Consider the following 18,010-nt stretch of genomic DNA (forward strand, 5'->3'; position numbering starts at 1 on the left):
TGGAATAACAGGCAGAAATAAATGCATAAAATTTTGCTTCTTTAGGAAAAGAAAGTCGATGTCATCATGACTGTTAAAAATGTAACAAATTAGAGAAATTTTAACAGAACTATATTTCAAAATTAATGATATGACGTCATGATGTGATGACGTCACAAAGGAGAATGCACAACATTACACAGCAAAATCAGTGAAAAATACTTAAAATTACGGTACTTTAAAAAGCATGAAATAAAAAGAAAATTTATTTGTTTTACATATAAGATTGAAATATCTTTCATTCGTGAAAACCAGCTATTCTATTTTAAAATATTGCATCTAGTGTTCACTCAGTGAAATATATTTCAATCTCACATGCAAAACAAACAAATATCCTCTTTATATTTTGTTTACAACTTCATGGTATTACTGACATATACGGTGATAAACATGTATATCCTTATAATTATTATATGAATGAGATAAAAAGGTAGGTTTTTTTGTTTTCTGTGAAATAAGTAATATATTTTCACTTAACATGAAAATATATGGAATTGTATCATGTTTTGTGGAAATATATTTCATATTTCACTGAAACCAAAGAATATCCTCTTAGTATAATATGTCTGTAATACAATTAATTGATAAACAGAATATTAAACGCTTTAATACAAACATTGATAAAGGATACAGTATTGGAGGCATTTTATTTATTGAACTTAATGTGTCTGAAATGAAAAGTAATTATACAACCGTTACAGTGCAAACTGTTAAGCTTTCTGAATTCAGTGTTATTGATCAATTTTATTGGGTTTTTTTTTTCTCCGGTTACAGCACAGGTATTTTATAGATTAGAACACTAACACTCTAATGTCATATACAAATATTATTAACTTATTGATGAGATCCATGGACTATAGAAAATGACCTAAATATTGATTATATAAAAGCTTAAAGTTGCCATGCCACCAGATGAGCCAAAATGTTTGAAGAAAATCAACCTTGAGAAAAATCTACTTAGATTTTCAGAAAAGTAAAAATATTCACGCTTCAAAATTGCAAAATTGATGTGGTTAACTTTTTTCTGCAGTCTGATCAGGTTCCATGCTGTTCGCTATCAGTTTCTCTACTTGTAATAGGGTCAGAGTGTAAGCAAACAGCATGGATCCTGATCAGACTGCGCAGATGCGCAGGCTGGTCTGGATCCATGCTGGTCGCAAACGCACTATGTTGATTTTGTCATGACGCGGCTCAAATATTAAATACACCAATTTGTGCATCATATTCTCAAATAGAGTACTGAGCCCCCTATCAGCTTGCGCTTGCTTATCTATACCAAGTTTCATCAGTCACCTGAGGTAGACTCCTATAATACTGATTACTGCTCATGCAGTTTTAGTATTTTGATATCTCAAAATGGTAATGGACAGGTCTGAAATTAAACGTAAATTATGGCAGTGTCATTTTGGATCATATTTGACAAATTGTCTTGCTCTAAGGTTAAAGAGTGTAAAGCTATATTTAACAAATTATTTTTATGAAATTTATAAAATGTAAAATTATGTCTTCAATCACTGCCCGGCCCAGGACTTGTCCATCTTTCAATCGGGACAAAATTAAAGAAAATTTCAAAATAAATACTGATTGAATAAGGAACACTGCACACAATGATCAGCCATCAGATCTAGGTCCGCTATATGGTCCCGTGGGTATATGGGTATATGGGTAGAATCAGTTGTGCTAAGTGTCATTAACACAAAAGCATGATAAACATCAAATCATTTGCTTAATGATGTATGGTTAAAGTGATGTCAGATCAACGGATATGTATATTTGTATGTTTAAATCTTTTATTGACATTTTATTATGGACATGTGCTGGAATTCCCATTATTCAAAGTCAAGTATATACAATGAAGCAATGTTGCCGGAAACTTTGACCCATTAAAATCCGGACATAAACTAAGCACACTTTTATTGATTGCAGGCAATATGACAAAACTGCTGCCTTTGGACCATGAATTTAATGTGAACTAAACAGGCTGGCAAAAACATGATACTGTTAAATGAATGCAATAGAAATTATTTGCACATTGCAAAATAAAACACTATTGGGATTATTATTCACATTATTTTTGGTGAGATGTTTGAGGTTGATTTTAAGAGACATAAAAAGTTGATTGTGTGTTTTAATTATAACCTTTTTGAGTTTATGCAATTAGCTTCAATTAGGTTTGGCTTTTACTTCAAAATCAGCAACAAATACTGCTAAATTGTTGTTTTTTTTATTCAGATAAGAAACTTAATACATGTTTATCATTGTTAGCATAATGATTTATAAAATTTGAAAACTAATTATTGTTTGTAGCATTATCCAAGGATAAATACAATAGAAAAAAAGATACTTTATTCAAATTGCCTGTACTTACATTTAATCTAAAAAGTGCATGTTGGTAATTCTTTATTCACAAATGTAGGAAAAATTAATTTTCATTCCAGAATGAAGTTCTGATGTCAGTCTTAATCAACTGAAAAAGACACAGATGGAGGGGTCAACACAGGCGAAAGATGGCGCGACAGTCTTAAATGGCCAATTTAAAGCTGTCGGTGCTATAGGGCATTTAAAACATCGAAGAAATAAAACGCGAAAGAGAAAACTTACAAAATTTGAACGGAGATACTCTTCCCTCGGGACAGCATTACATCCGGAGCAGAAACGCATTGACTATGTACTTGTACATAAAGTGAAAACTTCGGACGAGTACGATGACGAGGAGAAGAAACAGTCGAAGAAAAGGAAAGAAGATTTGCGGGACCGATTTGAGAAGGCCATTAGAGCTGAGGGTTTCTCTATAAAAGAAGAGATTATTGACGGCTATGTGTATAAGAAACTTCATTGTCCATTTAAAAGACTTTGCAAAGAAGCAGAGACTGTGAAATTAGAGATGCCTTTGAGAGGGGTAAGTTATAAATTTGTGATTTGTGTCATTAACATATAATTTGCACAGCAACAGTCACCATTTACTTATTTAGGGTTAACCCTTAACATGCTGAATATTTAAATGGACTTTTCCCGCTTCCATTTTTGGGACTGTCCATTATCAATTTTAGGGATATCAATTTGAATATTAAAAGTTTGTCAGCCAACTGTTGAACAGTATACTCAGCCTTGTCAGACTGCACGGATGTGTAGGCTGGCCTGGCTCTTTTATGGTGGCAAAGGCTTAACACTTTCAGTTCCTGAGCACTTTAAGGGTTAATAATCTGAATATATTTTTAACTTGTTACGAACATTTCAAAGATTTATTATATTCCGAGTACCATATGGATTTGATTCTCTATCAGGCCTGTAAATGAGAAAGATGTTTTTTCCTGAAATGTACCAATCAATCATGCAGCCTTTTGCCTAATTATCATTTTGATTATCATTAATTTATAACTTTCACATCAACTGGGCAATGTGCAGAACCAATGCCACTGTTGTGCTCCCTCAAGGTCACCCTTAAAAGCTGCGCGCCTCAAAGTGAACCAAAATATTTCAAGAAAATCAAACTTGATTAAAAAAGTACTGAGATTTTAAGAAAAGTAAACTGATTCAAGATAAAAGTAAAAATTTCCATATTATTTCCATATTATTTGCAATTATGACATAATTTTTCACCATAATTCTACTGCTTTAGTAACTTACTTTCATGTATCAATGTTAAAATTATTTTCTTTGTTCACTTTAAAGTATTTTACTTTTTAATACATTTTCAAAATTTTCATAAAAAATAGCATGGATCTAAGGAGCGTGGTCCTCAATTTAAAGATCAAATGTCCCACATTTTTGTGTCCACACTTTTTTTCTTGGTCATTTTGTAAAATAAAAGTATTATTTTGGAAAAACGAGATAAAGCATTAAAGGTCTGATCTGAAAATTTGAACACAACTTACTGGTCCAGACCTACATTAAATGGTAGAAAAAATATTTCCAGTCCCTTCATGTCAAAAAACCTCTGTTGGGTGCCTTTAAATTTTAAACTCCTTGAAAGACTCAATCCTTTGTTATAGAGATGGTGATGGTATTGATCAGTTCTAAGGCAGCTCAAGTTACTTACATTAGTTATTATATTGGTGGGAATGATCACTCCTGTGGCAGTTCTAGTTTTTTTTATCGTCCGTCCATCCATTACGCTGCAAATCAAATAAATGTTTTTTCCTATTGATAACAATTGCTTTCAAATATGATACTGTAGGTATATAATAAATTAATTGGATGTTTCTTCTTCTAACCACATCTGTTATCTAACCAGGGAGCTGTACTGGTATGTATTCTCTCTATATTTTAGATGTTAGATTCTTTTATTTAACATTATATGACATTGCTAGTTTACATTACAATATAACCATTAATGATTACGTGGTTCTTTATATTAAACATGTAACATATCAAAATGTCTTGTCAGATGAGGATTTTTGCCATTTTTTAAGCTCATCAGTATCGAAGAAAAAGTCAAGGTATTATGATCACTGCATCGTCTTTGCCGTCGTCGTTCAAAAAGTTTAATGTAGCCCAAAATATTCAAAAATTTTAATAGTGATAAACATGGACACTTGGAATACTTGCTGATAATGACAAGGAGCAAAATTGTTAGAAAAGGGGCACAATTCTGAAAGCTGTATTTTTGGAGTTATGTCTCTTTTTAAATAATATAATTTTGTGATAAGGAAGGGATGAAGAACAACACGTCAGGAACACCAGAGTGGGTTTACGTTATTATATTTATATACCAATAGAATTTTGGTCAAAATGGGTTATCAATATTATTGCCCTCAACAGACGAGCGTTAACACCACTTGTGGGTGTCTTGTTCTAGGTTTATATAATACTATCATGTCTGGGTAAAAGAACATTTTAATTGTCATGTCATAGAGACTTATTTTAGCATGTCCAGGAAAATGTTGGATTTTAACTCAGGATTAGAGCAGTACCTCTAGACACTTGCAGAAATCATGATCATCAAATGGACATTTTTTTTTTTTTCTTCGCTGATTTTTAAATTTTTTATTCATTATTTTACATAAATCAGTGTGTAGAGATGTCAATTAAACATTTTGAAGTTCATTCATTTGGGTGAAAAGGCGAGATTTTAGCATTTAATTATTTAAGCATCTTTTCTCATATATACCCGAATACGGCATTTAGTGTGGGAATACGGCATTTAGTGTGGGAATACGACATTTAGTGTGGGAATACGGCATTTAGTGTGGGAATACGGCATTTAGTGTGGGAATACGACATTTAGTGTGGGAATATGACATTTAGTGTGGGAATATGGCATTTAGTGTGGGAATACGACATTTAGTGTGGGAATACGACATTTAGTGTGGGAATACGGCATTTAGTGTGGGAATACGACATTTAGTGTGGGAATACGGCATTTAGTGTGGGAATATGGCATTTTTAGTATGGGAATACGAAATTTAGTGTGGGATACGGCATTTAGTGTGGGAATACGACATTTAGTGTGGGAATACGGCATGGAGTGTGGGAATACGCTATTTAGTGTGGGAATACAGCATTTAGTGTGTTGCTCCAATCCTTTTTTAGTCTCGCTCTGAAATCTTAATAACTTTTTCCTGGACTTGTTAAATATAAGTATGAATAAAAATTATATACATGTATGAAATGACAACTAATTGTGTATGATCCTATATATATACAAACTATGTATACAAACGTTATACATGGAAACATCTTTATAATTGCATGTATGTTAGAATATGAATTTTCAGTAGATAGAGTTCGCTAGAGTGTTAAATACATTGTAGATAATTTTTAGTATTTTTTCAATAAATGAAAGAGAATTTGACCTGTCCTACATAAGAGAAGTCTTCTTTAGGGTAGAGAAGAATGCAACACCCACTACTCTAGTATAAGGTCTACTTTAGGGTCCAAGAAATGACAACCCTCAAGTACACAGCTTACTTTAGTGTACATAGGAATAGAGTGCCTTGACAAGTACAACTTTTACTTTAAATGACATCTCCTCATAAACCACTAAGCCAATTTCATCCAAACTTCACAGGAATGTACCTTTGGTGGTCACCTTTAAAAATTGTTCAAAGAATTTAATTCCATGCAGAACTCTGGTTGCCATGGCAACCGAAAGAAAAAACTTTAAATATCTTCTTTTAAAAAACCATAAGAGCTAGAGCTTAGATATTTGGCATGAAAAATCGTCTAGTGAGTGTCTACCAAGTTTGTTCAAATAAAAGCCCTGGGGTCAAAATTGGCCCCGCCCCCGGGGGGTCATTGATTTTCACTATATGCATATAGTAAAAACTTAAAAAATCTTCTTTTAAAGAACCCAAAGAGCTATGGCTAAGATATTGAGCATCAAACATGTTCTAATAGGTGTCTACCAAGTTTGTTCAAATAAAAGCCCTGGGGTCAAAATTGGCCCCGCCCCTGGGGGTCATTGATTTTCCTTATATGCATATAGTAAAAACTTAAAAAATCTTCTTTTAAAGAACCAAAAAAGTTAGAGCTAAGATATTTAGCATGAAACATGTTCTAATGGGTGTCTACCAAGTTTGTTCAAATAAAAGCCCTGGGGTCAAAATTGGCCCCGCCCCGGGGGTCATTGATTTTCCCTATATGCATATAGAAAAAACTTAAAAAATCTTCTTTTAAAGAACTCAAAGAGCTATGGCTAAGATATTTAGCATCAAACATGTTCTAATAGGTGTCTACCAAGTTTGTTCAAAATAAAGCCCTGGGGTCAAAATTGGCACCGCCCCTGGGGTCATTGATTTTCCTTATATGTGTAAAGCAAAAACTTAAACTAGAAATGTGTCATCATGCCACGGATGCCCCCGCATGCAGCCAAAATTTCAGATGTTATAATATTTAGTTCCAAATTTGTTTGCACAAATTATTTTTTTCATTTGCAGTTCAAAGCCCTTAAAACTTTTCAATGTTAACACAAACCATTTTCATACAATGTTCAAAGCACTGAAATTATTCAGTCTTAACCTTTTGAAAATAGCATATTTCATATTTGTAGCCAAAATAATGGCTACATACATTTCCACAAAAGTATGAGTGCTGAAACTGAAAGTTCCAAATTTTTTCCAACATTTAAGAAAGATAAGTTTGTCCAAAATCTTTGAACCACGACCAAATTCAAACTTTCCACAAAAGTATGAGTGCTGAAACTGAAAGTTCAAAATTTTTCCAACATTCAAGAAAGATAAGTTTGTCCAAAATCATTGAACCACGACCAAATTCAAACTTAAACTGCTTATTCCTAAGATGTATCTATATTATTTTCAAAGTGAAAGGGACATAACTCTGCCAAAAAATCATCGAACCATGACCAAATTCCAACTTGACCTACCCATTCCTTTGACATATCCATATGTCAAATTTGAGTTGAATATGTAACACTGTTGGGTAGATAATGAACAGAAACTGTAAATTTCATATTATTTTCAAAGTAAAGGGGGCATTACTCTGCCAAAAAATCATTGAACCATGACCATATTCGAACTTGGCCTGGGCATTCCAAAAACGTATCCATATGTTTAATTTGAGTTGAATGTGTTGTACTGTTGGGGAGATAATAAATAGAAACTGAAAATTTCATATTATTTTCAAAGTGAAAGGGGCATAACTCTGCCAAAAATCATTGAACCACAACCAAATTTGAACTTGACCTGCGCATTCCTTTGATGTATCCATATGTCAAGTTTGAGTTGAATGTGTTGTACCGTTGGGGAGATAATGAATGGAAACTGAAAATTTCATATTATTTTCAAAGTGAAAGGGGCATAACTCTGCCAAAAATCATCGAACCATAACCACATTCGAACTTGACCTGTATTTTCTCAAGACATATCCATATGTCAAATTTGAGTTGAATGTGTTGTACCTTTGGGGAGATAATGAACGGAAACTGAAAATTTCATATTATTTTCAAAGTAAAAGGGGCATAACTCTGCCAAAAATCATCGAACCATGACCAAATTCGAACTTGACCTGTATTTTCTCATGACATATCCATATGTCAAGTTTGAGTTGAATGTGTTGTATCGTTGGGGAGATAATGAACGGAAACTGAAAATTTCATATTATTTTAAAGTAAAAGGGGCATAACTCTGCCAAAAATCATCGAACCATGACCAAATTCGAACTTGACCTGTATTTTCTCATGACATATCCATATGTCAAATTTGAGTTGAATGTGTGCAACCGTTACTTAGATAATGAACGGAAACTGATGATGACGGAATGACAGAATGACGGAATGACGGAATGACGGAAGGACGGAATGACGGAAGGACGGAACAGGGTAACACTATATGCCCCGGCCATTACATGGCGGGGGCATAAAAATCTTTTGAAAAAACCCAAATAGCTAGAGTTAAGATATTAAGCATGAAACATCTTTTAGTGAGTGTCTACAAAGTTTGTTCAAATAAAAGACCTGGGGTCAAAATTGGCCCCGCCCAGGGGGCCATTGATTTTCTTTATATGTGTATAGCAAAAACTTAAAATCTTCTTTGAAAAAACCCAAATAGCTAGAGTTTAGATATTAAGCATGAAACATCTTCTAGTAAGTGTCTACAAAGTTTGTTCAAATAAAAGCCCTGGGGTCAAAACTGGCCCGGCCCCAGGGGTGTCATTGTTTTTAACTATATGTATATAGTAAAAACTTTAAAAAAATCTTCTTTTAAAAGGCCCAATGAGCTAGAGCTTAGATGTTTAGCATGAATTATCTTCTTATGGGTGTCTACCAAGTTTGTGCAAATAAAAGCCCTTGGGTTAAAATTGGCCCTGCAACGTTTTTTTTTTTTTTGGGGGGGGGGGGGGGGGGTTGGGGGTCCTATATACAGGTGAGCAACCTCAGGGCCATCATGGCCCTCTTGTTTTAATGATGATACATGTATGTTTATATATCTTTGATATAAATGATATTTATAATGTAATAAATATATTAGGATACTACAGCATCCAGTATGGGATATACCAATTGTGTTACATCAATAATGCTTTGTGATAATATTTTTATACCTTTTTATTAAAGTGATTAAAATTTAATAAGAGTAAAGGTTTTTTTCATAGCTTTCTTGCTGTATCAGTAATATTCAATTTTTTTTTGTATGTACATTGTATATATATTTTTATATATTTTTTCTAGTGCTGTCTCATATTGAAAGCCTATTTTTAGCTCGACTATACAAAGTATATGGAGAGCTGTCCTACTCGCCCCGGCGTCGGCGTCCGCGTCCAGATTTCAGATTAAAGTTTTGGTGCAGTAAAATATTTTTCACTATAACTTTGTCATTTCTTAAGGTATCAACTTCAAACTTCAAATATATGTTCTTTATCATCAACCACATCTTATGTGACAAGGTTCATAACTCTAGCACCAATTTTTTCAGATTTATCTCCCCTTGAACTTATAATTTTCCTGAAAAAATTCTATTTTTTACTCTAACTTCTTTATTTCTTAAGGGATCACCCTCATACTTCAAATAAATGTACCTTATCATCATCCCCATCTTATGTGACAAGGTTCATAACTCTAGCACCAATATTGCAAGAATTATCTTCCCATAAACTAAGATTTTTTTACTAGAAAAATGTTATTTTTTACTATAACATTTTTAGTTTAAAAGGTATATATCTACTACAAACTTCAAATTATTATTCCTTATCATCAATTACATTTTATGTGACAATGTTCATAACTTTGAAGCAATTTTCACAGATTTATCTCTCTTTGAACTTAGGATTTTCTTTAAGAAATATTATAACTTCTTTACTTTTTAAGGTATCTACTTCAAACTTCAAATATATATTTCTTATCGTAACACACATGTTGTGTGACAAGGTTCATAACTCTAGCGTGACTATTTCTAGAATTATTTCCCTTGATCTTGGAATTTATGTTAACAAATGTTATTTTTTTACTATAACTTAATACATATTAATACATAATTGATTTTTCTCTCATAGTTTTGTCCTCTTTACTGCCTCCAGTATTTTATTAGTCGAGCTTGGCTGTCTCCTGTGACAGCTCTTGTTTAGACACATACTTAAAACTGTTCCCGAACAATTGATATTTTCTAATTACGAAAGTGCAAGCTTGAATGGCAATGAATATTTTTTATCCACATCCTATACATTTTAGTGTATTCATGTAAACATGGCTGATAATACTGACAAATATTCTTTGGCACCAGTTACAGTATACAAAACCATTTATTCATGAATACCTGTGACTGACTTTTCTAACTACTCCTACATGAAAATTGATCCCCTAAGATGGCAGTCTGAGTTACAGCTGAATTAATCGGTGATCGGTTATCTGATGCTGTGGGATCCAATTGATACATCTGTACCATTAAAGCATTGAAAGAAAAATATAATTAAATTTGTCGCCCCCCAGGAAAAAAATACGTTTATATTTAAACTTCTTTTTGCAATTTTTTAATTAATAATACGGGGGAAACTTCTTTTGAGTCAAATTTCGATTTATTTCCGATTTTTTTTCGATGGGTGGGAAAAAAAATTAAAAGTCCCGATTTTTTCCCCCTATATATCCTTTTAAATAAAAACCCTTTAATTATGAGTCGAGTTTTTTATTTTTTCAAATTTTTGGGATGTTGTCCGGGGTTTTTTTTCGTGGTCCGTTTTTTAAGTAAATCTAGTGGAAAATTTACCCACAAATAAGTCGAAGTTTTTGGGGTTATTTTGGACACCGTCGACTCGAGAAAATTTTTCACCCCTTTATCGGGTTTGCGAAGACGTTTTTTCCAATCATTTTTGTGTGACAGGTTTTAAAGTTAAAACAGCCGGGGTGTTCAAACAGCCTTTTTTTTGCGAAAAAATGTTTTGTTTAAAATGTTTTAATTTTTTTTACTATTTTAATTGCCGTAGGGGTATTTGAAAGTAAAAAGTAAGAACTACTTTCTTTTGATTAAAACCCTTTGGACCCGGTGTCGCGTGAGTTTTTAACAGGGAAAAATAAATACTAAAAAGTTTTTAAATGTTATCCCGCCCCCCTTGTCTTTATTTTTACCCCCTTTTGTAACTTTTTAATTGTATACCGTCAAGGGTTGTGCAAAAATAATTACCCGTGAAAAAACGTTTTTTTAAACTTGCCATTTTTTTAACATTTTTTAAAATGGGGGAATACCCGTTTAATAAATGGGAAACAACACTAAATGGTTTCGTTAAGACTATCACCGAGTCAAAATTTTTTCCAGGGAAATTTTGAGAGCGGATTTCATGGGGTCAAACCCCCTTCCCCGGATTTTTCGAAGTTTTTCCCCAAAATTAATTGCCCCTTTCCCCAACTTCGATTTACCGAATTTCTCTTTTATAATTAAAATTTTTTTCATAATTTTTTGGCACACCTTTTGGCCATTTTTCTTTTAAAACTTTGTTAAGTGGTCTGGGAAACTTTTTTAAAAAGGTAAAGTCTTGGAAACAACTGTCCCACCCTTGGGTAGGGTCCAATAAAAAAAATTGAAAATTTTTTGGTACCCTCTTTTTTAACCTATTTAAACCCCCAAAATTCCAATAATGGGAAAAAAGGGTTCCGAAATTTGCAGCCCTGTCTCAAAATTTTCCCATTAAAACTTGCTTTTTTCATTGTTGGACATGTTTTCGTCATTTTTGAAATTTTTTCATTAATTTTTTAATAAAATGTTAAAAAAAAAATTTACTTTAAGCATTTTGGGGAAACGTTCAAAAAGAAGGGAATTCGGGTTTTCATTTCCCAAAACAGTTAAAATTTTTAAAAGAATTTTTAGAATCAATGATTGTTTTTCATGCTTGTGCCGTTTTGTTGGTTGAAAAAATAGTATCTCAATGGTCATACATTGTGTAAGTTATTATAACAACAACTGTCACAATTATTCAATGTAAAATGATGAGCAATGTTCATTTGTAATTAAATACACCCAGAATTCAGTTATTAATATGTTATACCAACACATGAGTTTGTTAACTTATTATACTTATGCATTTAAGTTACCATAGTATAGCACAGGATGCATTTAAATCAAAATTTTGCTGATATATTACAGCAAATATTAAATTAAGACGTTAACTGCCTTCAATAAAATATAGGCATGCAAGTCAGTGAACTACTGAAATACTGGTTTAAGTTTCAGGAATAAATTTGACAATGTTTGAATAAGCTTCCAACACAATCAAAATTGAATTTATTTGTGTGAACTAAACCAACAAATTATAACCCTGTAAACTTTTACCCTGCTGAAACCAAATTTGATAAGCCTTGGCCATTTGTATTGAGCCAGGCCAGCCTGTATATCCAAGCAGTCTGACCAGGCTCTATACTGCTGTCTGCTGGCTGACTTAATTGTAAATTTTTGTCCTGATATCCCCATAATTGATAATGAACAGTTCGAAAAATGGAAGCTGGAAAAGTACATTATACATATTTGGCAGGTTAAGGGTTTAAACATTGGTTAAGTTTTGTCTGCTCACTTAGCTCCATATGGAAAGCATTCGATTAGTAATTAAAGGTCCCCGGTACCATCCTCAGGGGAGGAGTTATTTCTCCATGACAGCTGGTCATTCAAATTGAGTCTAATGGTCATATTTCTCCCACCACTGATTCAAATATAACATAGGATTAGTAGTTAATCACTTGCATAGAAATTGGTTATTACTGGTTAGTTATCCAGAAAAGCTGGTAAGGTATATTCACTATTATGTTGAACTTCAGTTGCATATGACTAAAACAATTCCTAAACAAACACATTGTCTTTTTCTGGTGGATGGTACCTTAGCCTTTTGATTTTGATTTATTAGAATCAGCAATAAAAAAAAAACAATAAATTTTTGTGAGAAAAGCATTTAATATGGGTACAATTTGGGGTACACAGTAATTAAACATTGCCTTAGTTAATAAGCTTAAATCTGATTACATTCATTTATTCTTTTTAAAAAAAACACTAAATAGAAAAGTATTGCTATATTGAATTTACGTGCCCATCTAAGCATATATGGTATGTGTGTAGATATAGTCAAATCATCTTAACATTTTGCCCATGTTTATGATAGTTTATAGGTGTGAAGAAATTTGTCATTTATCTCATTATTTTGCCGACCACTGAAATACAGCTTCTTTGTTTCCTCACACCAGCATACAGCATATGGATATTTCAGATCCTTCAACACCACCTTTCCTGTAGAACAGTCTCCTGACATCTCTTCTATAACATTTCTCCCCCAGTCAAACACAAAGACAGTACCATCATCTGACAGTGACATTCCTGTAGGCTTACTCATACCACTATAACTACCAATCACATCACCTTGCCAGTTTACTCTTGTCACTGTATTCATGTCTATGTCAGATACATAGATAGAACTTCTGTTACATGTGATATACAATGGCTCTTTGAAAATATTATTTCCATCAATTGTTGTTTGTATTACGCCATTCAGGTCAAGGATCTGAAGTTTTGCTGGATCAGCAAATGACACAACAAGTTTACCTTGGTAACAGCTTATACCACGGCATTCTCCTTCAACCTTCACAGTGTGCTTCTTTATGAGTTTGTTTGATGAGATTGATATAAACTGTATTGAGTGTTTGGCAGGAAGTGTGGCAGCAAGTTCAGTACTGGTTACTGTGGTGATATCCCATGGTCTATCATATAGTTGTAGTTGATCAGACACAGATTGACTGCTGATATCCACCATCTTTACAGCATTGTTATTGAAGTCAGTAATGATAAGAAGATCAGGAGCCAGCAAAGTCATTCCTGTTATCCAGCATCTTAATTTATCTTTTGATGTCTCCACACAGATTTCTCCCTCATGTGAAGATTGTCTAGACTTTATTTGTACAGATTGACATTCTGTATTTAAAGTTTTGTGTGTCAATACCCCCAGTGACTCCTCTGTTTTGAACAGATTTGATATTACACTATTTTTATTGAAAATTTGTACTCTTTTTATATCAAAATGATACAGTGTTTGTAAATTTTTTCCTTTTTATAACTTTTTATTTTTTTTCTCTCAAGTTTTAAAAACAATTTTAAGAAAATTTTTCACTTGTTTTTTTTGTGGGTTAAACTGTTTCCCTTTTGTTTTGAGATATCTTTTAGGGGTTTTGTTATATCTTTACATGTTTTCTGCTGCTTTTAGATGTTTTTGGTTTTTTTTGTTCTAAAGACTTTAGCTGTTTTCTTCAGTTTGTCTCTAAGTTCGTCTTTTCCCTTGGGTTAAATTTTTTGTCGAAACTTTTTTAAATTTAACTAATGGGATCTTTGAGAGAGGGTTTTTTATTTGTATGTCATTTTTCTTACATTTTTAAAAAATCTGTTGAAATTTTTCCCGAAAATTTGGGATTTTCTGCATTCAAGATAACTTGATATTCTTTGCTGTCTAATATATCACCAGAAAATGTCTGGTATATAATCAACTTTGCAGGAAGTAGCTTGATGTTCAAGGTAACACAAACACTGCAGAGTAATTCGACATGATCATGACAGTAGAACTTGATCAGTTCTTTTGAATGTTTAGGACAGGGTGTAGTTATTACATCAGACTGGCCTGTGTAAATGGATGGTGACGGTTGCTGCAAAACTTGAGGCATATTCGTAGCGTCCTGAAGTTTATGATGTTTGGAAAGCCTACTTTTTTTTGTGTGCTGTAAAGCATGTCTTTGCAAAGGTGTTCCTTGCAGTCAGTGCAGTACCCATGAGCAGGGAGTCTAGTTCCTTCCTCGTCACAAGGCTGACAGTAATTTGAAGATCTTCATCTGATGCCATGGATGTTGTTGATGATGAAAATTGTTTTGATGCTTTCTTTCCTGGGACTGCCATGTTTTTACCTAAAAAGTATTATAATAGACACCTGAGTTAAGAATATTTTGGGTTTTCCCAGCTATTCCGTAGGTACAAACAAACTTTTACAGTTTATAGCTTTGAAAATAAGCTGATCAGGTTGACTAATCTATTGTGTTGAGTAGTATACCATAAAACTACAACGGTAAAAGTATGTTTGTACCAACGGATTAGCTGGGAAAAAACCCATATTTTGCCAAGTTCTTGATAATATCTATAGATAATACTATGTATTGCATGTTTTCAAAAACATAAAACTCGAGATTCATTGCTGACTTTGACACAAAGATAAAGTCTAGTTTATAATTACTTAAATGATTTTTGTGGATTTTTGTTGGGAAAATAATTCAAGGAAATATACCTTGTTCAGTTCATATTTTTGACTTGTTTTATTTGTGATGAAAGTTGATGTTATGGTATATAATTATGCCCTGAAGAAGAGGGGGTATATTGTTTTGCTATTTGATCGGTCAGTCTGTCTGTCAGTAGATCACATGGTTTCAACTATTTATCACAAAATCTTCATATTACATATACTGAATTGATCATAACTAGTAGATGACCCCTTTTGATTTTAGGATTACTAGGTCAAAGGTCAAGGTCACAGGGGCCTTAAATGTCAGAATGGTTTCCACTCATTATCTTGAAAGCTATTTATCACACAAGTCTTAACTGCCTCCGTGGTTAAGGGGTTAGAGTCAATGTGTCCTAATCCAGTTACCTCTCTGGCATGGGTTAAAATCCCCGGGAGATGCTTTGGTAGTTTAGCGCGGAGGAAGGTAGTCTAGTACTGGTGTAACTCTCCAGGAACGATGGTTAGGAAACTAGCTGCCTATATGACTGAAATACTGTTGGGAAAAGGCGTAAAATGAAACAAACAACTTAAAACAAAATCACATTATTTTTCTTTATACCTTAGCTGAACACTTTCTGGTACCCATTTATGGCAAGTTCCTAAATCAAAATTACCAATAGTATGAGTCAAGGGCTAGAAAGTGGGGCATATGTGTGGTTCGACATTTCTTGTTATTAAAAAGCTTTTATGCATGCTGCCTCTACATTGATGGGTGATCTACATTGCCTTTATCTGTCTATCTATCCTGCTGGTATGTTGTCCTTCCAAAGACTGACAAAACAGTGGAAGGTGGGGGCATCAATGTATTATTTGTTTATCTTCATTTAATTGTTTTTGTAAAATATTTTTAACGTAAAAAATGGTTTACTTGGAACAGTACAATGTCATGTTAATCATTTAAAGTATATTTTGCAATCATGAAGAATATTATATTTTTATTATGCCCCGCCTTATAATGGCTGGGGCATATAGTGTTACTCTGTACCATCATTCTGTCATTTTCGTCATCATCAGTTTTCCGTTCATTAATTTAGTGACAATTGCACACATTCAACTAAAATTTGGCATATAGATATGTCATGAGAAAATACAGGTCAAGTTTTGAATTTGGTCATGGTTCGATGAATTTTGGCAGAGTTATGCCCCTTTTACTTTGGAAAATAATATGAAATTTTCAGTTCCATTCATTATTTCTCCAATGATATTACACATTCAATTAAACTTGACATATGGATATGTCATGAGAAAATACAGGTCATGTTCGAATTTTTGTCCATGGTTCGGAGATTTTTGGTAGAGTTATGCCACTTTAACTTTGAAAAAAAAAAAAAAAATTTAAGTTCCCATTCATTATCTCCCCAACTTACTGTTGTACATATTCAACATCAAATTATAAAGATATGGATATGTCATAAGAATTAATTGGTCAATTTGAATTTGGTCATGGTTTTGATGATAGCTGAAAGAGTTATCCCTCTTGAACTTGAAAAACAATCAGAAATTTTAAAGTTTCCGTTCAATTATCTCCCCAGTGGTTGTACACATTCAACTTAAATTTGAACATATAGATACATCTAAGGAATAAGCAGTTCAAGTTTGAATTTGGTTTTGGTTCAATGATTTTGGACAAAGTTATCTTTCTTGAATGTTGGAAATGAATTTTGAATTTTCAGTTTCAGCACTCATACTTTTGTTGAAATGTATGTAGCCATTATTTTGGCTACAAATATGCAATTTGCAAATGGTAAACACTGAATAGTTTCAGTGCCTTGAACTTTGTATAAAAATGGTTTGTGTTAACATTGAATAGTTTTAGTTTTAACATCTGCGGATGTTTCTCAATTCTAAATTGCACCGTTTTCGTGTTAAATGTTGAATTCTGCTTAAACCGGTGCTAGGGGGCTCGGACGGTAACTTGCATTTTCCAGTACCGTCCATGAACAGGCTCAATCAAACCAAGCCTGCAACATTTTCATTTTTGTCGTGTTTGGCTTTCTTTATAGGGATTCTGTTTTACTATATTTTTAAGGGCTTTGAACTTAAAACGAAAAAAAAATAGTTTGTGCAAACAAATTTTGAACTAAATATTATAACATCTGAAATTTTGGCTGCATGCGGGGCATCCGTGGCATCTAGTTATCTAATGCTATGTCATAGTGAATGTATCAATTAACTTAGTTGATTTAAGTATTTTATATTCAATATGATTATCCAGCCATGTATGATAAGGTGATGTAATAGGTTAAATTAAATTAGACCCTGCTGTATATTTCAGAAGTATAAACTAAATAAAACAAGGTGAATCATTTACTTATATTCCTGGTTCCAGGATAGATTCACACTCACTGCCCGCCCCCTTTCCACCCCACCCACCAAGAAGACAATCTGTAACAATTTTATTTGACATCTGACATAATGCCTTAATTGTCCTAGTTTCTTCATAGCAGCATTGGTCTTGGGCACATCATGAATGATTTTGATTTTTTGGGTCAAAGTCTAAAGGTCTAAAATTAAAAAACATCAAGATGAGATTGACGTTTTATGCCAAAAACAGACTCCAACCAAAAACTCTACAATCCATAGGCCCCATGCAAAGCGTCAATAATGCCGTGCCGTTTTTGAGTTTCAAAAGATTACCCTAAAATTATATTTGATGTTAAAAATTATATTATGTACCAAAAAATATGGAAAATGTATTCACTTCAAACTTAAAATTCTTGTTAGTTTGCTAATCACAAATTTACAGAATTAATACCCCTTCTTGTCTTTGTTAATATTAATTGAATTATATTAT

The 18,010-nt window shown here is 33.0% G+C and overlaps 1 protein-coding gene across 7 annotated transcripts in view; it reads left to right on the forward strand.

The window, feature by feature from the left end:
• LOC132712771 (anoctamin-4-like) overlaps positions 1-18,010 on the forward strand; it is a 121,013-nt gene that overhangs the window by 2,930 nt on the left and 100,073 nt on the right. For all 7 annotated transcript variants that reach the window (XM_060695204.1, XM_060695206.1, XM_060695207.1 and 4 more), the window contains exon 2: positions 2,478-2,938. In XM_060695204.1, the coding sequence (XP_060551187.1) occupies positions 2,522-2,938 (417 nt within the window). In that variant the 5' untranslated portion in view covers positions 2,478-2,521. The remainder of the gene's footprint in view (positions 1-2,477; positions 2,939-18,010) is intronic.

Source organism: Ruditapes philippinarum, unplaced genomic scaffold (assembly GCF_026571515.1).
Source record: "Ruditapes philippinarum isolate M1 unplaced genomic scaffold, ASM2657151v2 ctg5910_1_1_1_1, whole genome shotgun sequence".
Lineage (NCBI taxonomy): Eukaryota > Metazoa > Mollusca > Bivalvia > Venerida > Veneridae > Ruditapes > Ruditapes philippinarum.